Source organism: Ranitomeya variabilis, chromosome 4 (genome assembly GCF_051348905.1).
Source record: "Ranitomeya variabilis isolate aRanVar5 chromosome 4, aRanVar5.hap1, whole genome shotgun sequence".
In the NCBI taxonomy this organism is placed as follows: Eukaryota; Metazoa; Chordata; class Amphibia; order Anura; family Dendrobatidae; genus Ranitomeya; species Ranitomeya variabilis.
Window position 1 is genome coordinate 26122946 of NC_135235.1, and position 26347 is coordinate 26149292.

Sequence of the window (26347 nt, forward strand, 5' to 3'; positions counted from 1 at the left end):
CAGGGGACCTTACAATATATCTCCACAAACAATACTGAACCGCAGAGACATCTGTATGGAAGAAGAGACAGTCAGGACAAAGGAGACAGACTGTGCAATCAGGAGACAGTCAGGACAAAGGAGACAGACTCTGTGCAACCATGAGACAGTCAGGACAAAGGAGACAGACACTGTGCAATCAGGAGACAGTCAGGACAAAGGAGACAGACACTGTGCAACCATGAGACAGTCAGGACAAAGGAGACAGACACTGTGCAATCAGGAGACAGTCAGGACAAAGGAGACAGACACTGTGCAATCAGGAGACAGTCAGGACAAAGGAGACAGACACTGTGCAACCATGAGACAGTCAGGACAAAGGAGACAGACACTGTGCAACCATGAGACAGTCAGGACAAAGGAGACAGACACTGTGCAACCATGAGACAGTCAGGACAAAGGAGACAGACACTGTGCAATCAGGAGACAGTCAGGACAAAGGAGACAGACACTGTGCAACCATGAGACAGTCAGGACAAAGGAGACAGACACTGTGCAACCATGAGACAGTCAGGACAAAGGAGACAGACACTGTGCAACCATGAGACAGTCAGGACAAAGGAGACAGACACTGTGCAATCAGGAGACAGTCAGGACAAAGGAGACAGACACTGCGACCATGAGACAGTCAGGACAAAGGAGACAGACACTGTGCAACCATGAGACAGTCAGGACAAAGGAGACAGACACTGTGCAACCATGAGACAGTCAGGACAAAGGAGACAGACACTGTGCAACCATGAGACAGTCAGGACAAAGGAGACAGACACTGTGCAACCATGAGACAGTCAGGACAAAGGAGACAGACTCTGCAATCAGGAGACAGTCAGGACAAAGGAGACAGACTCTGTGCAACCATGAGACAGTCAGGCCAAAGGAGACAGACACTGTGCAATCAGGAGACAGGACAAAGGAGACAGACTCTGCAACCATGAGACAGTCAGGACAAAGGAGACAGACACTGTGCAACCATGAGACAGTCAGGACAAAGGAGACAGACACTGTGCAACCATGAGACAGTCAGGACAAAGGAGACAGACACTGTGCAACCATGAGACAGTCAGGACAAAGGAGACAGACACTGTGCAATCAGGAGACAGTCAGGACAAAGGAGACAGACACTGCGACCATGAGACAGTCAGGACAAAGGAGACAGACACTGTGCAACCATGAGACAGTCAGGACAAGGAGACAGACATTGTGCAACCATGAGACAGTCAGGACAAAGGAGACAGACACTGTGCAACCATGAGACAGTCAGGACAAAGGAGACAGACACTGTGCAACCATGAGACAGTCAGGACAAAGGAGACAGACACTGTGCAACCATGAGACAGTCAGGACAAAGGAGACAGACACTGTGCAACCAGGAGACAGTCTCAGACAGGTGACCAGACTGCTGCTTGGAAAAAGTGGAAGCAGAGGGAAAAAGACAGAGGGAGCAAGCAAGAAGGATGAAACCTGGAAAGGACATGAGACAGTCACACAGACAGACAGACAGCCGTGTGCATCTAGACTAACAGAGACAGGACATTTGTGCAATGATTTGTGCAACTGAGAGACGAGCGCAGGGGGAGGAGATGAGAGACCGGCACAAAAGAGACAGACAGACAGCTCTGTGCGGAGACAGCGAGAGAGAGGCGGACATTGGGGAGGCAGGAGACAGCTGGTGCCAGTGATGCGCTCTCCTCTGTCTCCATGGTAACCTCCAGGCATCTCACAAGGAGACAGCAAACAGGAGGGGAAGGAGAGAGACTCCGAAAGTGCGAGAGAGAGAGAGAGAGAGAGAGACAGCCGCGGAGTGACGGGCCGGCGTCACATGAAGAGACACCCGGGGAGCGGCGTCCTCCTCTCGCAATGTCCTCGTCCTGTCAGCGCCGGCAATAACTTGTCCATTAGCGCAGCTCTGCAGAGCATCCCGCCATTAACCGCTTCCTCACAGCCCGGCTCCTCACAGCCCGGCTCCTCGTCCCTCCATTAACCCCCCGGCTCCCACGGAAGCCATATGTCAGTATAATACCCGGTGAAGTAGAGAAAGTCGCCCCTGAGCCCCCCGACCCCGCAGAGCGTCGCTCCCGCCGTCCCCCGAGACGCTGCAGAGTGTTACATCTTACATGCAACAGTGGACAAGGAAGGGTAAAGAGCAGGAGAAGAGGAAGGTGGAGACAGTCAGCGAGGGAGGGAGAGATAACAGGAGCGGATGGAAGGGAGGGAGAGAGAGCAGGAGCCGCCAGACAGAGGAGCGGAGGGACACGGGAGCGTCGCCCCAAAACCAGCTGCGCCCAGAGCGGAGGTCAGAGCCCCGTGCGCCGCGGTGTGTCCTGTGTGTGATGGTTACTGGGGAGAGGAAATCCTTCCTTCTCCGGAGCTTTGGGCAGATCCACCTGTTGTGCACGGAGCGGTGCGGATGGGTGTGAGGCTGCAGCACTCGGTGTGTGTGTGGCACTGACACTGCACCCTGTGTGTGGCACTGACACTGCACCCTATGTGTGGCACTGACACTGCACCCTGTGTGTGTGGCACTGACACTGCACCCTGTGTGTGGCACTGACACTGCACCCTGTGTGTGGCACTGACACTGCACCCTATGTGTGGCACTGACACTGCACCCTGTGTGTGGCACTGCACCCTGTGTGTGGCACTGACACTGCACCCTGTGTGTGGCACTGACACTGCACCCTATGTGTGGCACTGACACTGCACCCTGTGTGGCACTGACACTGCACCCTGTGTGTGGCACTGACACTGCACCCTGTGTGTGGCACTGACACTGCACCCTGTGTGTGGCACTGACACTGCACCCTGTGTGGCACTGACACTGCACCCTGTGTGGCACTGACACTGCACCCTGTGTGGCACTGACACTGCACTTTGTGTGGCACTGACACTGCATGTGTGTGGCACTGACACTGCACGCTGTGTGTGACACTGCACTCTGTGTGTGTGGCACTGACACTGCACTCTGTGGCACTGACACTGCACGGTGTGTGGCACTGACACTGCATGCTTTGTGTGTGGCACTGACACTGCACTCTGTGTGGCACGGACACTGCACGCTGTGTGGCACTGACACTGCATGTGTGTGGCACTGACACTGCACGGTGTGTGTGGCACTGACACTGCACGGTGTGTGGCACTGACACTGCACGGTGTGTGGCACTGACACTGCACGCTGTGTGGCACTGACACTGCATGCTTTGTGTGTGGCACTGACACTGCACGCCGGGTGGGTGTGTCACTGACTTGTGCCTTAGTGCCACCAGTTACCTTGTTGCTGTCTTCAGCCCCAGGTGTGATACAAAGTATTCACCTTCCAGAACCAGAGCTGAAAGAAAGCAACATGTGCCATGGGGAAGTATGGGGGAGGGGGGGCTGTAGAACTATAAGCACCAGCTCAGTAAACCCAAGTGCAGGTCTCTTTTCTATCATCTGTCTTACTTGACGACCTGACCGCACTGATTGCGTTTCATCTTTGAACGTCGTCTATATACCTCCGCTCCCTATACAGAGTCCTAGACAGACTTTCCAAAGAGCCAGACCTGTAGGTAAATCCCCCCCGCCAGGGCAGAGACAAGTGGCACCCCTCCGCTGGCACCGCCACACATCCCCCCTTATTTATATAACACCCTATAATGACTGATGCCATTTCGGTGGTATTTTTCCAGCTCCCACTTGCAGATATCAGGGTACAGAGGATGTCTGTCTATGATCTTACTGGGAGGGTTCGGGAATATTATGGGATGGACCAGAACAATGGGTAACCAGGGAAGTGTAGGCTATTCTACAGATGTCTCCGTCTAATCGAATCTTCTACCCACAGGCAATGATCATCTCGTCTTGGGGTTAACTCTGTGCGGTCCAACATGACGTGGTATGTAAGACCATATAATGGGGTAAACAGTGTAAACTGGGTGTGGGGGTAATAAGGGTGGAAGGCTATGACTTACGGAAGTCTGTATACCCTTGTAGCGATATAAGGATACACAAAGTATATGTGTGTGTATTAAGGTTATATGTGTTTATATGATGCATAGGATATATTGGATACATATACAGAAGAGATATGTATGGAATATAACGTATAGGATATGTCTCAGAATTTACGAGATATAGTGGAAAAATACTGGTGTGGGTCTATAGATGTGGGGTACATCAGTATATCTAGGATTTATGTTTGTAAATTACAATATTTAGATCATCCGAGACGTTTTAGAAACAAAGAATAAACTGTAAAATAATAACAGAGTTAAATATTTGGAGGCAGAAATGGTAGAACGCTCATTCTTCTAGGAAACAAAGTTAGAATGCCGGAAATTAGAGCGCGCAGCGATTGATGTAGAAAGATCAGAATATGACGATGCTACAATGGCCAAAGCGTGAGAGAGAACAGAGAATGTTTGTGTTAGGTTAGATCGCTTCGTGTAGGGAAACATTGCTGCTTCCGTGGGGAAAGCAGAATTAGAATGTGCAGAGTGTTTACAGGAGCAAACATCGATCTCACGATGGTCCAGATAGAATGCTTTCCGTAAGGAAACAGTGTTAGAACGTGCTGTTTGCATGGCGGACACCTTCGGACGAAGGGATGTGAGAATTGTTTACATCTTGAGAAAAGCAAAACTAGAAAGTCCAGGATTTAAAGGTACAAAGATTAGAATCACTCGTACAATGGAGCAATATTAGAATGTTCTGCATGTAAGGTGCCACCATGCTACAATGTCTAGACTGCGAGAAAGGGAGTAGTTATAATACGTGACATTCAAGGAAGCAAGAAAGGTAGACAGATTAGAGCGCTCCATAAAGGGAAACCGTCTGAATGCACTGTATGTACGGATACAAAACTATCCGGGGTACGGACCACTGCATGTGAGAATATACAAACTGAACCCTAATCCCACCAGCCTGGATTGATTGACATCTCGGAGGACTAGATACATCATCACAAACCTTTCCAAAATCTTGCACTTGGGCCATTGATGCAAATACAGTGAATAAGACTCATGCACCTCCACCGAGTGCACATAATATCTCAACAGGACTTGTGGAGTTTTTTTTCTGTCCTCAAGGATTGGATTCAAGCCATATTTGGAGGGATTACAAAGGGTGAACTTCTTGACTCTTCTTTGAATGGTCCCCACCTCTTCGACTGGACAGAGCTCATTAGCAACTGGCAATGCAAGCATGAAAGATCTTTTTATTTTATCATTATGAAGCATCTATTTGGGCTACAAAGGACACTTTTGGAGAGTACATGAAAATAACAGTCAGATACTGTTGGCAGAATAGGAGGAAGAATCCTTGTCGCAGGTTTCTCTGTAAATTCTGACATTCTGACTGCCTGCAGCCACCACTAGGGGGTGATCACAGCATAAAAAATCATACACATCGCATTAAACGGAATAATCAATCTGTATGCACGAAACCGCTGGGATCTGCCTGTATGATACTGGATAAGGAGAAAGTGTGGTATGGCCAATACAATAATCTGACGTGTGAGCGGAGGCAGAATGTACAGAATGTAAGAAAGGTTAGAATCCGAAGAATGGGAGAGAAGTGAAAGTACATCAGCATATGCAGCGTTAAGATTAGATTGATCATCACAAGTAGAAAAAAAATGGGAATGTCCACGGTGTGGGCAATGCTTTCATAATTGCAGAGCAAGGAAGCAATAATACAGTGCTCACAGCCCTTATATCAGGAAGAAAAAGTGTGGATAAACATTGCTATAAAGTGTCTTAATAGAAATTAATAGTCACATAGCCAGAGTATTAGCAGATAGTATCATAATGAAGCATAACGGCACATGCTCACATAGTGGAGAGGTAATAGTAGAATGCTCACATATTGTAGAATCAAGACTGGAATGCTCACATAGTAAAGAAGTGATAGTAGAATGCTCACATAATGGGAAGGGACTAGCAGAATGCTCTCATAACGGGAAGGGACTAGCAGAATGCTCTCATAACGGGAAGGGAATAGCAGAATGCTCTCATAATGGGAAGGGAATAGTAGAATGCTCACATAATGGGGAGGGAATAGCAGAATGCTCACATAGTGGGAAGGGAATAGTAGAATGCTCACATAATGGGAAGGGAATAGTAGAATGCTCACATAATGGGGAGGGAATAGCAGAATGCTCACATAATGGGAAGAGAATAGCAGAATGCTCACATAGTGGAGAGGTAATAGAATGCTCACATATTGTAGAATCAAGACTGGAATGCTCACATAGTAAAGAAGGGATAGTAGAATGCTCACATAATGGGAAGGGACTAGCAGAATGCTCTCATAACGGGAAGGGAATAGCAGAATGCTCTCATAATGGGAAGGGATAGTAGAATGCTCACATAACGGGAAGGGACTAGTGGAATGCTCAAATAATGGGGAGGGAATAGCAGAATGCTCTCATAATGGTGAGGGAATAGTAGAATTCTCACAAAGTAAAGAAGCAATAGTACAATGCTCACATAGTATGGAAGAAATATAATGCTCACATAATGAGGAGGCAATAGAAGTATGCCCACAAAGTAGGGAAGCAATAGTAGAATCGAGTGCTTACCTAGTAGAGAATAGAAGAATGCTTACATAGTAGAGAAGCAGTAGAAGAATGCTCAAATAGTAAGGAAGTAATAGTGTAATTCTTACATAATAGTGAAACAATGGTAGAATCATCACATAGTAGAATAGTTTCATAATAGATACACAGTAGAAGAATGTTCATATAGAAAGGAAGCCATAGGAGAATGCTGACAAATAAAGCGAAAAAGTACATTGCTTGTGCAGTATGAAAGCAATAGAATGCTCACAAGCAATAAAAAGGCTTTACATAGCAGGTAAGCAGAAGAATGCTTACAGAATACTCAGATGGCAGAGAATGCTCACATAATAGAGACACAATAGTAGAATGTTCACATAGTATGGCAACATTAATAGAATGCTCATAGAGTGTGGAAGTAATAGTTGATTGCTCACATGGTAACAATAAAGCGCTTACATATTATGGAAGTAATCTTAGAATGCTCTGGTGATTTGCATTCTAGGAAACAAATTAAACCAATACAGGAGAAGCTAACTGGCCTCCTGACTGTGTCAATTATCTTGCTGATTCAATAATAACCAGCAGAACTGTGAATGCAGCTGTGGAGAATAATAGAGGCTGTAACTTAGAATCGGTACAGTATAAAAAAAATTAAACGTATTTACACCTTGACTTAATTTCTTCAGATGTCTTTGAAGGATTTTCTGCTTTGGACAATTCCTTTTGTCAAGATTAAGCTGACAACAAAACTGACGGTAGGGCGACTACTGCTGGGACCCCCAGTGACCAGCGGTAATCTGCAGAACAAACCAGCAACAAGTGTTCAAATGACACGTAGCGCCACCACAGAGGAAAGTTAAGTACAACTCAAATTCTCAAAAAGTTGTGACACTGTGTAAAATGCAAAGAGAACAAGAATGCAAAGATCTGGGAATCTCTTATCACCATGTTTTAGTCACAGTGGAACATACACTCACTGGCCACTTTATTAGGTACACCTGTCCAACTTCTTGTTAACACTTAATTTCTAATCAGCCAATCACATGGCGGCAACTCAGTGCATTTAGGCATGTAGACATGGTCAAGACAATCTCCTGCAGTTCAAACCGAGCATCAGTATGGGGAAGAAAGGTGATTTGAGTGCCTTTGAACGTGGCATGGTTGTTGGTGCCAGAAGGGCTGGTCTGAGTATTTCAGAAACTGCTGATCTACTGGGATTTTCACGCACAACCATCTCTAGGGTTTACAGAGAATGGTCCGAAAAAGAAAAAAAATCCAGTGAGCGGCAGTTCTGTGGGCGGAAATGCCTTGTTGATGCCAGAGGTCAGAGGAGAATGGGCAGACTGGTTCGAGCTGATAGAAAGGCAACAGTGACTCAAATCGCCACCCGTTACAACCAAGGTAGGCCTAAGAGCATCTCTGAACGCACAGTGCGTCGAACTTTGAGGCAGATGGGCTACAGCAGCAGAAGACCACACCGGGTACCACTCCTTTCAGCTAAGAACAGGAAACTGAGGCTACAATTTGTACAAGCTCATCGAAATTGGACAGTAGAAGATTGGAAAAACGTTGCTTGGTCTGATGAGTCTCGATTTCTGCTGCGACATTCGGATGGTAGGGTCAGAATTTGGCGTAAACAACATGAAAGCATGGATCCATCCTGCCTTGTATGGAGCATCTTTGGGATGTGCAGCCGACAAATCTGCGGCAACTGTGTGATGCCATCATGTCAATATGGACCAAAATCTCTGAGGAATGCTTCCAGCACCTTGTTGAATCTATGCCACGAAGAATTGAGGCAGTTCTGAAGGCAAAAGGGGTCCAACCCATTACTAGCATGGTGTACCTAATAAAGTGGCCGGTGAGTGTAGAACACATCAGAAGGTGAGTGTGGGACATGTCTCCATTTCATTTAACTCAATTTCAATTAAGTCATTTAGAAATTGATGACAGCGACACATCTCAGAAAACACTGTACCCAAGCCGTGACCACCATTGTGTACGCCTCTTTTTTTTTTTTACACATCTATAGACATCTGGGAGGTGAAGACACAAATGCTGGAATTTTGGGAGTGGACTATTGCCCCTTCTTGTCTGATGTCGGATTCTCCCTGCTCCACAGTTCGGGACCTTTGCCGGATTTTTAGTCTCATAACGTGACAAATGTTTTCATTTGGTTAAAACTTAGGACTGCAGGCGGCCGGATCATCACCATAACTCTTCTTCTGCAAGAGTCGTGCTTCTGTGATGGAGGCAGTCTGTGGTTTACCATTGCTGAAATATACAAGTCCTTCTCTGAAACGGACATTGCCTGGATGGAGCAGTTGTTGTTCTATCACCTCTATATAAGGATCAGCAGTGATGGAGCCTTTCATGTGTGCGCTGCCCCTGCTATAGGCACTAATGTCCCCCATACCATCAGAGATGCAGAATTGTCCACTGATAACAAGCTGGATGGAGCATCTCCTTGATAACAAGCTGGATGGTCCCTCTCCTTTTTAAGAAGCTGCATGGTCCCTCTCCTTGATAACAAGCTGGATGGTCCCTCTCCTTGATAACAAGCTGAACAATCCCTCTCCTTGATAACAGTCTGGATGGTCCCTCTCCTTGATAACAAGCTGGATGGTCCCTCTCCTTGATAACAAGCTGGATGATCCCTCTCCTTGATAACAAGCTGGATGTTCCCTCTCCTTGATAATAAGCTGGATGGTCCCTCTCCTTGATAACAAGCTGGATGGTCCCTCTCCTTGCTAACAAGCTGGAAGATCCCTCTCCTTGATAAGTCTGGATGGTCCCTCTCCTTGATAACAAGCTGGATGGTCCCTCTGCTTGATAACAAGCTGGATGGTCCCTCTGCTTGATAACAAGCTGGATGGTCCCTCTGCTTGATAACAAGCTGGATGATCCCTCTCCTTGATAACAAGCTGGATGATCCCTCTCCTTGATAACAAGCTGGATGATCCCTCTCCTTGATAACAAGCTGGATGGTTCCTCTCCTTGATAACAAGCTGAAAAATCCCTCTCCTTGATAACAAGGTGGATGGTCCCTCTCCTTGGTAACAAGCTGGAAGGTCCCTCTCCTCCTGATTCCACAGGATACAGCATCCGTGGTTGCCATACAATATTTAACATTTTAATTTATGCAACCACAGAACACTTTTGCATTTTGCTTAGTGCATTGTAAATGAGCATTTCTGGATTGTGCTGATATTTAGCGTCTTCTTTACATGATAGAGCTGTCAGTTGCATTTGTCGATTGCACGGAGAACTGTGTTAACAGAGAATGATTTCTGGAAGTTTTCCTGAGCCCGTGCAGTGATTTACATGACAGAATCAGGTCTTTATTTACTGCAATGTCACCTGCTCTTGTCCCTTCTGCTCATGGATTTCTCCAGAATCTCTGAATCTTATGATATTATGTCCTGTACATGTAGGATATTCAAAGTCTTTGCTGAAAATGTTTCTGAAATTGTTCCACAAGTTTTAGACACAGTCATTCAGATTCATGACCTCCAACCATCTTTGCTTCTGTGAGACTCTGCCTCTCTATACAATGCTCTTTACAAACAGTCTTTTCACTTCGTTATAAATTGACTCTGGATGTTTTTCCTTAGTATCACTTACTTTTCCAGCCTTTTGTTAAACTGGTTCCAACTTTTTTCAGATGTGTCGCTGACATCAATTTCTAGATGAGTTCATTAGTGCAACTGAAATAGAAAAATGTCCAACGTTCACCTTCTGATCTGTGCTATGTTCTGCTGTGAATAAAATATGGCGATAAGAGATTCCCCGATCATTGCAATCTTGTTTTCTTTACATTTTACACTGCGTCTCAACTTTTTGGGATTTGGGTTTGTATTACAAATCGATCTATGAATTTGTATGTACCATTAGAAAGGTATGTAGACTTTTGCATCCAGGTTTTAGCACTCCAATCCATCTAAAACAAGTAATTTGTAAGTTTCAAATATACTTCTTTTAAAAAAATTCCATTACAATATTATGTATGCAGCTCTTATGTAGACCCGTGTGTCTCTGTGGTAACAGACAAGGAATAAATCCCTCAGCCATGTCAAAGCAAACTGCTATGGTGGACCGGATATTACATGAACAGGCTACTGACTTCAGTAAGCGTCGTGTAATACTTCACTGCTCCTGTGGGAGTGCTGCAGGGAAACTGAACACTTGCTGCCAGGATACAGCTGATCGCTCTGGGTCCTAGTGCTGAGACTTTTCATGGTCAGCTCAGTTTTGTGGCAACCTCTTAACTGAATGGATTTGTAAAAAGTTGGACAATTCCTTTAAGGAATTAATTGAGCTGAGCTCAGTATAGGGCAACTAGGTAGGGCAAATGAACCAAGGCAGGGGGGTTGATGTTGAAGTCAATCTACTAACCTTGCCCCTCTCTCTCAGGTCTGGTTTTCCTTCTACCTTCTTCATTTATTATTCAGTACTCCTATCAAGCACGTGCTCCTCACTCCCCAATGTCCTGCACCCTACGAGGTCTCCCCACCATAGTGCAATAAGATCTTCCTCTATCCCAGCTGTCCTTAAGCATCTACACTCCTTCCATCATCCTGCTCCACAACCCTCAGCCTCTACTCACCATCTCGACCTTCATGCTTCCTCCATGATCGGATCACAAGACTTTCCACCAAAAATCACATACTTCGCCCACAGGAACCATAAGTATCTCCACCAGCGCTCTGCGCCCACACGAGGCAAGCGTCAGTCCTCGGCGTCTAGCTTGCTCTTCCCTGCAGCCATCGAAGGAGCAGTTCCCCCATCACAATACCCATGGGCCATCTTGTGGGACCCTACAGTATCGGACGAAGAAGGGGCTCAGAGTTCTTCCACTCCTAGACCTTTTTACCATTCGGAGTGGGGCATCTTGGAAAATAATGAGCCAGCACGAGGACTAGATCTGCGAGGGGTCCCGACGACACTCAGACCCCACGGATTTCCTCCACAAGATGAGGGTAAGGGGAAATCTTGAAAAAAAACCTCAAAATCCAAGATGGTCTCTGCACCTTCTTAATTTCTGCCTTTCTTAACAGGAACGGACCCCCAATTGTATGTGACGATCGTCATCTCAGTGGTCATTGTGTTCGTGGCAACCGGGATAATCATCAAGTTCTGGTGAGTAATTATCAATATCACATTGTGTCTTCCATCCAATCACCAGTGCCACATCTGTACGTCCACATCTGTAAGTCCACTGCTGCTTCACTGTTAGCTCTCAGGCAGCAAAGCAGAACATCAATGTTTTATACATATGTACAATGTATCAGGAAGATGCCCAGGTTATATCAGCATGCTGCATATTCAGTATATACAGGAAGATGTAGGACTTATACCAGCTGTACATATATAATTATATACAGGAGATGCCCAGGTTATACCGGCTGTACATATATAATTATATACAGGAGATATCCAGGTGAAACCAGCTGTACATATATAATTATATACAGGAGATGCCCAGGTTATACCAGCTGTACATATATAATTATATACAGGACATGCCCAGGTTATACCGGCTGTACATATATAATTATATACAGGAGATATCCAGGTGAAACCAGCTGTACATATATAATTATATACAGGAGATGCCCAGGTTATACCAGCTGTACATATATAATTATATACAGGACATGCCCAGGTTATACCGGCTGTACATATATAATTATATACAGGAGATACCCGGGTTATACCAGCTATACATATATAATTATATACAGGAGATGCCCAGGTTATACCAGCTGTACATATATAATTATATACAGGAGATGCCCAGGTTATACCAGCTGTACATATATAATTATATACAGGAGATGCCCAGGTTATACCAGCTGTACATATATAATTATATACAGGAGATGCCCAGGTTATACCAGCTGTACATATATAATTATGTACAGGAGATGCCCAGGTTATACCGGCTGTACATATATAATTACATACTGGAGATGCCCAGGTTATACCAGCTGTACATATATAATTATATACAGGAGATGCCCAGGTGAAACCAGCTGTACATATATAATTATATACAGGAGATGCCCAGGTTATACCGGCTGTACATATATAATTATATACAGGACATGCCCAGGTTATACCGGCTGTACATATATAATTACATACTGGAGATGCCCAGGTTATACCAGCTGTACATATATAATTATATACAGGAGATGCCCAGGTGAAACCAGCTTGGTCCAGGGAATAAGCTTATGTGATACCAGCCACGGAGGCAGCATGAGGCTTGGAGTTAATTGGTTGGAGATGACATAATGATAGACATTTCATTACAGAATATACAGTAACATTTGTAAATCTATATTCGTCTATGTGGTTCCAGCTGCTTATGTCGTTGCATAATCTGAGCCATGTAGAAGGCATGCACTTACTTTGGATAAATGACTGGCAACCATTATGAGCCTTTAATTGTAGCGGCGCTGAGTGCTCCCCTGCTGTGTCCTTCTGCATGACTCCTCGTCACAGCGCAGCAGAGGAACTTTGCTTCCCCCACAGAACAAATTACATTACAGATCCATCCGGCTGCGATGTCACCTTGAATTTTCTGCATCACTATTTACATCATAAAAATACTTTATGGTGCGACGATTTTTCACTACAAATCCCTGATCCCATGTACTGGAGGGGCGGGGAGAGCCAGGGATCAGCGGTGCCAGGGGCTCCGCTGCACCAGGGGCTCCGCTGCACCAGGGGTTCCGCTGCACCAGGGGCTCCGCTGCACCAGGGGCTCCGCTGCATCAGGGGCTCTGCTGCATCAGGGGCTCCGCTGCATCAGGGGCTCCGCTGCATCAGGGGCTCCGCTGCATCAGGGGTTCCGCTGCATCAGGGGCTCCGCTGCACCAGGGGCTCCGCTGCACCAGGGGCTCCGCTGCACCAGGGGTTCCGCTGCACCAGGGGTTCCGCTGCATCAGGGGTTCCGCTGCATCAGAGGCTCCGCTGCATCAGGGACATCGTGGCACCAGGGGCTCCGCTGCACCAGAGGCTCTGCTGCATCAGGGGTTCCGCTGCATCAGGGGTTCCGCTGCATCAGGAGTTCCGCTGCATCAGAGGCTCCGCTGCACCAGAGGCTCCGCTGCATCAGGGACACCGTCGCACCAGGGGCTCCGCTGCACCAGAGGTTCTGCTGCATCAGGAGTTCCGCTGCACCAGAGGCTCCGCTGCACCAGAGGCTCCACTGCACCAGCCATCACCTGTACGCAGGGCTCCACAATAAGGGTATGTGCACACGATCAGGACTCGCTCAAGCTTTGATGCAGGTGAAATCTGCACCTGAGGTCACTGTAGGTGGAACCTAATTACAGCTTCAGCGTTCTCTCACTTCCCACGGTCCCATTGATTCCAGGACAGTCCCACAAATAGGACCTCAGAGGGAAAGGGTCTCAGTGAGACTCCATCCAAACGTCCACATGTTCCCGGGGACACAGGTTCCAATTTTAGCAAATAAATGATATTCTTGTATTATAGAAAATGATTTTCCAGCAAAATATCAAATCAGTTTCATACAGTTTTATAGATCTCTGCTTGCTGTCATTGTGTAGAAATCTGTCCTGTCGTGTGATGGACCCACAAATATGATGTGCATGATGATGTTCTGCTGCAGCAGAGGTGTATGAGGTTCTGCAGCAGCTGAGGTGTATTATGAGGTTTTGCAGCAGGTGACATGTGTATTATGAGGTTCTGCAGCAGCTGAGGTGTATTATGAAGTTCTGCAGCAGCTGAGGTATATTATGAGGTTCTGCAGCAGTTGAGATGTTTATTATGAAATTCTGCAGCAGCTGAGCTGAGGTGTATTGTGAGTTTCTTCAGCAGCTGACGCACGCCCTACTGGTGATGTGCTGCCAGCCTGTTATGTCTTCCGTAGTGTCGCCCCCTATTGGTGATGTGCTGCCAGCCTGTTATGTCCTCCGTGGTGTCGCCCCCTACTGGTGATGTGCTGTCAGCCTGTTATGCCCTCTGGTGTCGCCCCCTACTGGTGATGTGCTGTCAGCCTGTTATGTCCTCCGTGGTGTCGCCCCCTACTGGTGATGTGCTGTCAGCCTGTTATGCCCTCTGGTGTCGCCCCCTACGGGTGATGTGCTGTCAGCCTGTTATGTCCTCTGTGGTGTCGCCCCCTACTGGTGATGTGCTGTCAGCCTGTTATGTCCTCCGTGGTGTCGCCCCCTACTGGTGATGTGCTGCCAGCCTGTTATGTCCTCTGTGGTGTCGCCCCCTACTGGTGATGTGCTGCCAGCCTGTTATGTCCTCCGTGGTGTCGCCCCCTACTGGTGATGTGCTGCCAGCCTGTTATGTCCTCCGTGGTGTCGCCCCCTATGGGTGATGTGCTGCCAGCCTGTTATGTCCTCTGTGGTGTCGCCCCCTACTGGTGATGTGCTGCCAGCCTGTTATGTCCTCCGTGGTGTCACCCCCTACTGGTGATGTGCTGTCAGCCTGTTATGCCCTCTGGTGTCGCCCCCTACTGGTAATGTGCTGCCAGCCTGTTATGTCCTCCGTGGTGTCGCCCCCTACTGGTGATGTGCTGTCAGCCTGTTATGCCCTCTGGTGTCGCCCCCTATGGGTGATGTGCTGTCAGCCTGTTATGTCCTCTGTGGTGTCGCCCCCTACTGGTGATGTGCTGTCAGCCTGTTATGTCCTCCGTGGTGTCGCCCCCTACTGGTGATGTGCTGCCAGCCTGTTATGTCCTCCATGGTGTCGCCCCCTACTGATGATGTGCTGCCAGCCTGTTATGTCCTCCGTGGTGTCACCCCCTACTGGTAATGTGCTGCCAGCCTGTTATGTCCTCTGTGGTGTCGCCCCCTACTGGTGATGTGCTGCCAGCCTGTTATGTCCTCCGTGGTGTCGCCCCCTACTGGTGATGTGCTGTCAGCCTGTTATGTCCTCTGTGGTGTCGCCCCCTACTGGTGATGTGCTCCCAGCCTGTTATGTCCTCCGTGGTGTCACCCCCTACTGGTAATGTGCTGCCAACCTGTTACGTCCTCCGTGGTGTCGCCCCCTACTGGTGATGTGCTGCCAGCCTGTTATGTCCTCCATGGTGTCGCCCCCTACTGGTGATGTGCTGTCAGCCTGTTATGCCCTCTGGTGTCACCCCCTATGGGTGATGTGCTGCCAGCCTGTTATGTCCTCCGTGGTGTCACCGCCTACTGGTAATGTGCTGCCAGCCTGTTATGCCCTCTGGTGTCAGCCCCTATGGGTGATGTGCTGCCAGCCTGTTATGTCCTCCGTGGTGTCGCCCCCTACTGGTGATGTGCTGCCAGCCTGTTATGTCCTCTGTGGTGTCGCCCCCTACTGGTGATGTGCTGCCAGCCTGTTATGTCCTCCGTGGTGTCGCCCCCTACTGGTGATGTGCTGCCAGCCTGTTATGTCCTCCGTGGTGTCACCCCCTACTGGTAATGTGCTGCCAGCCTGTTATGCCCTCTGGTGTCACCCCCTATGGGTGATGTGCTGCCAGCCTGTTATGTCCTCCGTGGTGTCGCCCCCTACTGGTGATGTGCTGCCAGCCTGTTATGTCCTCTGTGGTGTCGCCCCCTACTGGTGATGTGCTGCCAGCCTGTTATGTCCTCCGTGGTGTCGCCCCCTACTGGTGATGTGCTGCCAGCCTGTTATGTCCTCCGTGGTGTCGCCCCCTACTGGTGATGTGCTGCCAGCCTGTTATGTCCTCCGTGGTGTCGCCCCCTACTGGTGATGTGCTGCCAGCCTGTTATGTCCTCCGTGGTGTCGCCCCCTACTGGTGATGTGCTGCCAGCCTGTTATGTTCTCCGTGGTGTCGCCCCCTACTGGTGATGTGCTGCCAGCCTGTTATGTCCTCCGTGGTGTCGCCCCCCTACTGGTGATGTGCTGCCAGCCTGTTATGTCCTCCGTGGTGTCACCCCCTACTGGTGATGTGCTGCCAGCCTGTTATGTCCTCTGTGGTGTCGCCCCCTACTGGTGATGTGCTGCCAGCCTGTTATGTCCTCCGTGGTGTCGCCCCCTATGGGTGATGTGCTGCCAGCCTGTTATGTCCTCTGTGGTGTCGCCCCCTACTGGTGATGTGCTGCCAGCCTGTTATGTTCTCCGTGGTGTCGCCCCCTACTGGTGATGTGCTGCCAGCCTGTTATGTCCTCCGTGGTGTCGCCCCTACTGGTGATGTGCTGTCAGCCATATGACTGATATATCACGTATATTTCACGCTCTTTCTTATGTTCCCCTCAGTTGTGAGCGCAAACAGAAGCGGAGACGTCACCGGAATGACCGCGGCACATTACCGGAGGAAGGAAGCTTACAGCCGCTCACAGACCTCTCACCCGACACCGATATTCCTGGGCTACACCCTTTAAAGCTGGGAGACTTCAAAAGTAGCCTGGACGACAGAGGCATCCCCTGCAGGACAAGCAAGTAAGAGAAGTGCAGCGACTGCTACTAATGCAATGCACTGTCCCTGGTGGCCTAGTGGTCCAGTATCATGTCCCTGGTGGCCTAGTGGTCCAGTATCATGTCCCTGGTGGCCTAGTGGTCTAGTATCATGTCCCTGGTGGCCTAGTATCATGTCCCTGGTAGCCTAGTGGTCCAGTATCATGTCCCTGGTGGCCTAGTGGTCCAGTATCATGTCCCTGGTGGCCTAGTGGTCCAGTATCATGTCCCTGGTGGCCTAGTATCATGTCCCTGGTGGCCTAGTGGTCTAGTATCATGTCCCTGGTGGCCTAGTGGTCCAGTATCATGTCCCTGGTGGCCTAGTGGTCCAGTATCATGTCCCTGGTGGCCTAGTGGTCTAGTATCATGTCCCTGGTGGCCTAGTGGTCCAGTATTCTGCTTCTGATCATCCTGGGATGCAGTCTTCTGTCCGTAATAGCCAAGTGATAAAGAATCATGTACCTGCAGATCCTCTATTCAATTTCTTGTGGTCCGGTGTTCTGTCCCTGGTGACCTAGTGGTACTGCATTACATTAATTCAGTGTTTACTCTGTAGGGGCCTTGTGAAAGAGCAATAAGTCCCTGGTAAACCAGTTTTTTGTAAGTGGTGGCCCAGTGATACAGTGTTCTGTCCATTGTGGCCGAGTAGGACAAAATGGTGTTCCTGGTGGTCCATCATTATAGTCTTCTGTTCCTGGGATTACAATGTTTGTTTGTATCTTTTCTATGCCCCTGCTCTTTATAGACCTTTGTGCTAAATTACATTACTTATCCTGTATTATCCTCTAGAGCTGCACTCGCTATTCTGCTTGTGCAGTCACTGTGTACATACATTACATTACTGATCCTGAGTTATATCCTGTATTATACTCCAGAGCTGCACTAACTATTCTGCTGGTGCAGTCACTGTGTACATACATTACATTACTGATCCTGAGTTACCTCCTGTATTATACTCCAGAGCTGCGCTCACTATTATGCTGGTGCAGTCACTGTGTACATACATTACATTACTGATCCTGAGTTCCATCCTGTATTATATTCCAGAGCTGCACTCACTATTCTGCTGGTACAGTCACTGTGTACATACATTACTGATCCTGAGTTACATCCTGTATTATACCCTAGAGCTAAACTCACTATTCTGCTGGTGCAGTCACTGTGTACATACATTACATTACTGATCCTGAGTTACCTCCTGTATGATACTCCAGAGCTGCACTCACTATTCTGCTAGTGCAGTCACTGTGTACATACATTACAGATCCTGAGTTACATCCGGTATTATACTCCAGAGCTGGACTCACTATTCTGCTGGTGCAGTCACTGTGTACATACATTACATTACTGATCCTGAGTTACATCCTATATTATACTCCAGAGCTGCGCTCACTATTCTGCTAGTGCAGTCACTGTGTACATACATTACAGATCCTGAGTTACATCCTGTATTATACTCCAGAGCTGCCCTCACTATTCTGCTGGTGCAGTCACTGTGTACATACATTACATTACTGATACTGAGTACCATCCTGTATTATACTCCAGAGCTGCACTCACTATTCTGCTGGTGCAGTCACTGTGTACATACATTACATTACTGATCCTGAGTTACATCCTGTATTATACTCCAGAGCTGCACTCACTATTCTGCTGGTGCAGTCACTGTGAACATACATTACATTACTGATCCTGAGTTACATCCTGTATTATACCCCAGAGCTGCACTCACTATTCTGCTGGTGCAGTCACTGTATACATACATTACATTACTGATCCTGAGTTACATCCTGTATTATACTCCAGAGCTGCACTCACTATTCTGCTGGTGCAGTCACTGTGTACATACATTACATTACTGATCCTGAGTTACATCCTGTATTATACTCCAGAGCTGCACTCACTATTCTGCTGGTGCAGTCACTGTGTACATACATTACATTACTGATCCTGAGTTACATCCTGTTTTATACTCCAGAGCTGCACTCACTATTCTGCTGGTGCAGTCACTGTGTACATATATTACATTACTGATCCTGAGTTACATCCTGTATTATACTCCAGAGCTGCACTCACTATTCTGCTGGTGCAGTCACTGTGTACATACATTACATTACTGATCCTGAGTTACATCCTGTATTATACCCCAGAGCTGCACTCACTATTCTGCTGGTGCAGTCACTGTGTACATACATTACATTACAGATCCTGAGTTACATCCTGTATTATACTCCAGAGCTGCACTCACTATTCTGCTGGTGCAGTCACTGTGTACATACATTACATTACTGATCCTGAGTTACATCCTGTATTATACCCCAGAGCTGCACTATTCTGCTGGTGCAGTCACTGTGGACATACATTACATTACTGATCCTGAGTTACATCCTGTATTATATCCCAGAGCTGCACTCACTATTCTGCTGGTGCAGTCACTGTGTACATACATTACATTACTGATCCTGAGCTACATCCTGGATTATACTCCAGAGCTGCACTCACTATTCCGCTGGTGCAGTCACTGTGTACATACATTACATTACTGATCCTCAGTTACATCCTGTATTATACTCCAGAGCTGCACTCACTATTCTGCTGGTGCAGTCACTGTGTACATACATTACATTACTGATCCTCAGTTACATCCTGTATTATACCCCAGAGCTGCACTCACTATTCTGCTGGTGCAGTCACTGTGTACATACATTACATTACGGATCCTGAGTTACATCCTGTATTATACCCCAGAGCTGCACTCACTATTCTGCTGGTGCAGTCACTGTGTACATACATTACATTACTGATCCTGAGTTACATCCTGTATTATACTCCAGAGCTGCACTCACTATTCTGCTGGTGCAGTCACTGTGTACATACATTACACTACTGATCCTGAGTTACATCCTGTATTATACTCCAGAGCTGCACTCACTATTCTGCTGGTGCAGTCACTGTGTACATACATTACATTACTGATCCTCAGTTACATCCTGTATTATACCCCAGAGCTGCGCTCAATATTCTGCTGGTGGAACAGTCGTCTCTTGGTTATAATGGACCACCTATTAGAGTGTCCCTGTAAATCATATACCCATGGCGGACCCTCACACTATACTATGTGCCGTGTCTCTGGATATGGACATAAAGTGGGTGCGGAAAGTATTCAGACCCCTTTACATTTTTCACTCTTTGTTTCATTGCAGCCATTTGGTAAATTCAATAAAGTTCATTTTTCCTCATTAATGTTCACTCTCCACCCCATCTTGACTGAAAAAAAAATAAATGTAGACATTTTTGCAAATTTATTAAAAAAAAGAAAAACTGAAATATCCCATGGTCATAAGTCTTCAGCCCCTTTGCTCAGTATTGGGTAGAAGCCCCTTTTGAGCTAGTACAGTCATGAGTCTTCTTGGGAATGATGTAACAAGTTTTTCACCCCTGGATTTGGGGATCCTCGGCCATTCTTCCTTGCAGATCCTCTCCAGTTCCGTCTGGTTGGATGGTGAACGTTGGTGAACGCCATTTTCAGGTCTCTCCAGAGATGCTCAGTTGGGTTTAGGTCAGGGCTCTGGCTGGGCCGGTCAAGAATGGTCACAGAGTTGTTCTGAAGCCGCTCCTTTGTTATTTTAGCTGTGTGCTTAGGGTCATTGTCTTGTTGGAAGGTGAAGCTTCGGCCAAGTCTGAACTCCAGAGCACTCTGGAAGAGGTTTTCATCCAGGATATCTCTGTACTTGGCCGCATTCTTGTTTCCTTCAATGACAACCAGTCGTCCTGTCCCTGCAGCTGAAAAACACCCCCATAGCATGATGCTGCCACCACCATGTTTCATTGTTGGGATTGTATTGGGCAGGTGATGAGCAGTGCCTGGTTTCTCCACACATACCGCTTAGAATTATCACCAAAAAGGTCTATCTTCATCTCATCAGACCAGAGAATCTTATTTCTCAAAGTCTGTGAGTCCTTCATGTGTTTTTTTTATCAAACTATGCGGCTTTCATGTGTCTTGCACTGAGGAGAGGCTTCCGTCGGGCCACTCTGCCATAAAGGCCCGACTGGTGGAGGGCTGCAGTGATAGTTGACTTTGTGGAACTTTCTCCCATCTCCGTACTGCATCTCTGGAGCTCAGCCACAGTGATCTTGGGGTTCTTCTTTACCTCTCTTCACCAAGGCTCTTCTCCCACGATTGCTCAGTTTGGCTGGACGGCCAGGTCTAGGAAGACTTCTGGTGGTCCCAAACTTCTTCCATTTAGGGATTATGGAGGCCACTGTGCTCTTGGGAACATTGAGTACTGCAGAAATTCTGTTGTAACCTTGGCCAGATCTGTGCCTTGCCACAATTCTGTCTCTGAGCTCCTTGGCTCGGTCCTTTGACCTCATGATCCTCATTTGGTCTGACATGCACTGTGAGCTGTGAGCTCTTATATAGACTGGTGTGCGCCTTTCCAAATCAAGTCCTATCAGTATAATTAAACACAGCTGGACTCCAATGAAGGAGTAGAACTATCTCAAGGAGGATCACAAGGAAATGGACAGCATGTGACTTAGGGTACCGTTACACAAAACGATTTACCAACGATCACGACCAGCGATACGACCTGGCCGTGATCGTTGGTAAGTCGTTGTGTGGTCGCTGGGGAGCTGTCACACAGACAGCTCTCCAGCGACCAACGATGCCGAGGTCCCCGGGTAACCAGGGTAAACATCGGGTTACTAAGCGCAGGGCCGCGCTTAGTAACCCGATGTTTACCCTGGTTACCATCTTAAATGTAAAAAAAACCAAACAGTACATACTCACATTCCGGTGTCCGTCAGGTCCCTCGCCGTCTGCTTCCCGCACTGACTGAGTGCCGGCCGTAAAGTGAAAGCAGAGCACAGCGGTGACGTCACCGCTGTGCTGTGCTTTTACTTTCCGGCCGGCAGTCAGTCAGTGCGGGAAGCAGACGGCGAGGGACCTGACGGACACCGGAATGTGAGTATGTACGGTTTTTTTTTTTTTTTTTACATTTACAATGGTAACCAGGGTAAACATTAGCTTACTAAGCGCGGCCCTGCGCTTAGTAACCCGATGTTTACCCTGGTTACAAGCGAACGCATCGCTGGATCGGTGTCACACACACCGATCCAGCGATGACAGCGGGAGATCCAGCGACGAAATAAAGTTCCAAACGATCTGCTACGACGTACGATTCTCAGCAGGGTCCCTGATCGCTGCTGCGTGTCCGACACTGCGATATCGTATGGATATCGCTGGAACGTCACGGATCGTGCCGTCGTAGCGACATAAGTGCCACTGTGAGACGGTATCCTTACATATGAGTGTCTGAGCAAAGGGTCTGAAGACTTATGACCATAGGATATTTCATTTTTTCCTTCTTAATAAATTTGCAAAAATTTCTACATTTCTGTTTTTTTTTCAGTCAAGATGGGGTGCAGAGTGTACATTAATGGGAAAAAAAATGACCTTTTTTGAATTTACCAAATGGCTGCCATGAAACAAAGAGTGAAAAATGTAAAGAGGCCTGAATACTTTCCGCACCCACTGTATAATTAGCTACACGTCTGATTTTACTGCCGATACTTCTGAGCGTTCGTTTTCCTTGAAGCAAAGTAATTTTCCTTTCAGCTATAAATCGTGACATAAAATGTGCACAAATAACGATCACAGAGCGAGAGAATTTATGGCCGATTGTTTAACAGAACGTTTATAGGAAATTAATTCCGGCTCCTCGCGCTTCACCCACCAGTGACACCTACAGGTCAGACTGAGCACTGCACTCGTCTGCTGCCCCACCAGTGTATCCTGCCGGTCACGGTGTGGGGACCTGGTGGGCGACAGATAAATTAGCATGCTGACAACCCAATCATGGCAGTTGTCAGACCCCGATGGTTGTGCGGCTCCTCTGTGCTCAGAGACTTCAGAGTTTGCTGGTTTTTTATGAGAAGAAGGAAGGGTCACACGACTTCAAGGAGATTTTAGCTAAAAGTAAGAAATGCCTCTCCCTCGTCTTCATAACCTACAGAAGGTAGAAGAGGGGCCATAGAGTAACAGAGGACTGCACAGAGGCTTGTTAGTCTGTAACCATAGCGACACATCACTCTGCATAGAAGCTGTGTACACAAAACCATAGATTGCTTCATTTATTTTTTTAGAACAATTACAAATGTCTGTGCCGTCCGTAGTGCCATTGATATTGGTGTCACATCAAGTCTCCTGCCGTCTGTCAATCACCCGCCGCCATTGACAAGATGTCAGGGAAGACAGACGGCGCCCGGCAGCCTCCACCATCTCCGCTCACTGACAATGAATTCATTGTGCCGGTCTCCTTCATTATAAGCCCTTGTTATGTGCCGCTCCCCCTCCTGAGAGTCCGGGGGTCTCTGCGCCGGACCCTACAAGTGCTGAGCATTGCTCACTGCGGCCTTCATGGATCCTAAGTGACCACTATCTGCTCCACCATCACTATACTGATGCCATGACTGTGGGGTCGGGGCCACGAGTCACATCCATGATGCCACAGCCCGAGACTTCCCAGCGGACGTCGCCCATCACTCCACCCCCGCTGTGGTGTCTTCTTCCCATACTGCATCCTGGAACCATCTCCTCCAAATGTACAACGTGATTCTTCAGAGCAGAGGACTCCTTCCATCGCTCCACTGTCCGGCTCTGGTGGCACGTGTCCACTGTGCCAAGGCTGAACATGGGCACCCTGACCCATAACCCACATGTCCACTTTGCCAGGGCTCAACACAGGCACTCTGACCCATACCCTACATGTCCACTGTGCAAGGGTTCAACACGGACACTCTGATCCATACCCACATGCCCACTGTACCAGGGCTCAATACGGGCACCCTGACCCATACCCCACTGTGCCAGGGCTCAACACAGGCACTCTGACCAATAACCTACATGCCCACTGTACCAGGGCTCAACACAGACACCCTGACCCATACCCCACTGTGCCAGGGATCAACACAGGCACTCTGACCCATACCCCACATGCCCACTGTGCCAGGGTTCAACACGGACACCCTGACCCATACCCCACTGTGCCAGGGACAGGCACTCTGACCCATACCTACTGTGCCAAGGCTCAACACGGGCACACTGACCTGTACCGCACATGCCCACTGTGCCAGGGCTCAACAGGGGCACCCTGATCCATACTCCACATGCCCACTGTGCCAGGGCTCAATACAGGCACCCCAACCCTTACCCTACATGCCGACTGTGCCAGTGCCAGGGATCAACAAGGGCACCCTAACTCGTACCCCACATACCCACTGTTCCAGGGCTCAACGCGGGCACCCTGACCCGTACCCCACTGTGCCAGGGCTCAACACAGGCACCCTGACCCGTACCCCACTGTGCCAGGGCTCAACACGGGCACCCTGACCCGTACCCCGTACACAGCAACCTGCGACACTCTGACACCTTCCTCTCATCGCTGCGATACTCTGCGTATTCTGACCAATTAACCTGTCGCTGCTTCAATATTCCCATTCCTAGGACCACTTTTAGTAGGTATTAATCTTTACGTGCCAGAAGCCCCCCACAGCACCCGCTATATACGGGGAACACCTGAAAAGACCCCCCCACATCACCCGCACATGGGGGGTGATGCCACTTGGTGGCCATACCAATGGTCGCCCTGCTTTCTCCAAAAAAAATTTCTTTCAAGAAACGAATATAATTTTTTTTTTTATAGAAGTTGATTATTGGGGATTTTCCTGATTTTTGCTAACGCTTCCTCCTCTCCTGCAGGATCCCTGTGGTGACCATGTGATGGCGCTGTTACTGTAGAAGGACACAGCGGGCGAATATAAAACAGAATAGGAACTGTCCTGGTGGCCGGCGGTTGTATACAACCCCACGTTTCTTAAACCTCTGCACCCCCAAAAAACACGCGTGTGTGGGAGGAGACGAGTGTCAGAAGAAGAGACCGGTCAATGGATGACGACCCCACCTAGCCAGGCGTAGCCCCCTCCTCAGCCGCAGGGCTGTATGTTTATTTATGATACATGTATGTATGCATGGGCGCACATAACTAGTGATCCGAGGGCTGCCCACGGAGAAGAGCCAGGATGCCCGGCGGCATCGGGGCAGAACATATATGTAATATCTATCTATGTATGATAGCATGTATGACTGTTAACATGTGATCACTAAGGGCTTACACCCCGTCCCCCCACACGTATGTGCTGTGAATGTCTCCATCTGCACCACGTGGACGCTCTCCGCTCATCTTCAGGGTTTGGATCACAGTTTTATTTTTAATAAAGGTAATTTTGAGTGTAAGACGTGGATTGTGGCGTCGGCTTCTCCCTGGTTATAGGAGTACGCAGCGGTGTAAGCCGGGGGGCTCTGCTCGCACGTCAGACGGTTCATTCTCAGTGTCCGCTGCCCACAGATCTTCCTCTGGAAAAGAACATCGTCACAGCTGAGCGTACGGTGAGCCAAGGATATGACACATCTAGCCGGCACGCTGATGCACAGAGCCAGGCTGTGCGCGCTACGCCTCTGCTACATTGCAAGGACGGGCAATCAGTGGGCAAGACAAGGGGAAGCAGCCTCTAAAGCAAAACTAATGCCTGCTTGCCAACCGTGCAGAAAGTAAAGAGTTAACGGGTGGCTCCAGCGCCTCCACATCAGGAGGTGATGACATCCCATCGAAAGGTGCACAATGTCTTGGCGCTGGGCGCCATCAGTGTCGCTCACCTCTTGACGTATGGGTTAGCAGCCCCAGAGCATCCCTTTAAGGGGGGGTGTCTATGGTCACAAAACAGCAGCCCACCTGTCCACAGGTTTTGCAGCTCAGCCCTGTTCGCTGTGATTAGGCAGAAGCCATAGTTAGGTGTGGTGCCGTTTTAGAAAATAATTTTTTTTTTCCATTGATATCTTCTGACCAGGATACGATAGCCATTTGTTTTTCAGCATGAAAATTGTCTCTTCAGAGAAGAAGAGGGCAATTTTCTCTAGTGCCACCTACTGGAGGTAGCAATAGTCAATATCAACCCTTTAACGAGCCTTGCCACATGACTTAGGATAAAATCCAAACCAGAATCTCAATTTGCAGATACTGTGTTTCAGGGTGATTGCCCCTCATCAGTGCAAAGTATGAGATCTGATTTTGCTGTGTGAGGGGTAACATTTCTCCTCGTAGAGAGTTTCCTCAGTCTGACATGCCAGGCTTGTCTTGTCTCTCTCCACAAGGTGAAAAATTACCCCATAGTTTCCAGTCATAATTCTCTCACCTATCCAAATCAGATCTCATACTTTGCCCTGATGAGGGGCAATACTTCGAAACACCATGCCTGAAAATTGAAATTCTGATTTGGCTTTTTATC

General features: G+C 48.1%; 2 protein-coding genes across 4 annotated transcripts in view; one reads left to right on the plus strand and one right to left on the minus strand.

Moving 5' to 3' along the window:
* The first annotated feature begins 1975 nt into the window (after positions 1–1975).
* Positions 1976–25298, plus strand: PIANP (PILR alpha associated neural protein). Of its 2 annotated transcripts, none has more exons than XM_077258205.1 (6): positions 1976–2046; positions 3860–3910; positions 10988–11553; positions 11632–11713; positions 16802–16984; positions 24765–25298. In XM_077258205.1, the coding sequence occupies exons 2-6, from the start codon at positions 3903–3905 to the stop codon at positions 24784–24786; spliced, it is 861 nt and encodes a 286-aa protein (XP_077114320.1). In that variant the 5' UTR covers positions 1976–2046; positions 3860–3902; the 3' UTR covers positions 24787–25298. The 2 variants fall into 2 exon arrangements, with proteins under 2 accessions (XP_077114320.1, XP_077114319.1); XM_077258204.1 differs by lacking the exon at positions 1976–2046 and adding an exon at positions 2194–2332.
* The window catches only part of LOC143769547 (NACHT domain- and WD repeat-containing protein 1-like), a 44734-nt gene continuing 43666 nt past the window's right edge, over positions 25280–26347 (minus strand). For both annotated transcript variants that reach the window (XM_077258203.1, XM_077258202.1), the window contains exon 14: positions 25280–25418. In XM_077258203.1, the coding sequence (XP_077114318.1) occupies positions 25330–25418 (89 nt within the window). In that variant the 3' untranslated portion in view covers positions 25280–25329. The remainder of the gene's footprint in view (positions 25419–26347) is intronic.

What these genes read in the sequence shown, in the direction of transcription:
- PIANP (XM_077258205.1), top strand. An exon ending in ATTTCCTCCACAAGATGAGG is followed by an intron (nt 11,554 to 11,631) that starts GTAAGGGGAAAT and finishes CTTTCTTAACAG; the next exon opens with GAACGGACCCCCAATTGTAT. An exon ending in GGGATAATCATCAAGTTCTG is followed by an intron (nt 11,714 to 16,801) that starts GTGAGTAATTAT and finishes TGTTCCCCTCAG; the next exon opens with TTGTGAGCGCAAACAGAAGC.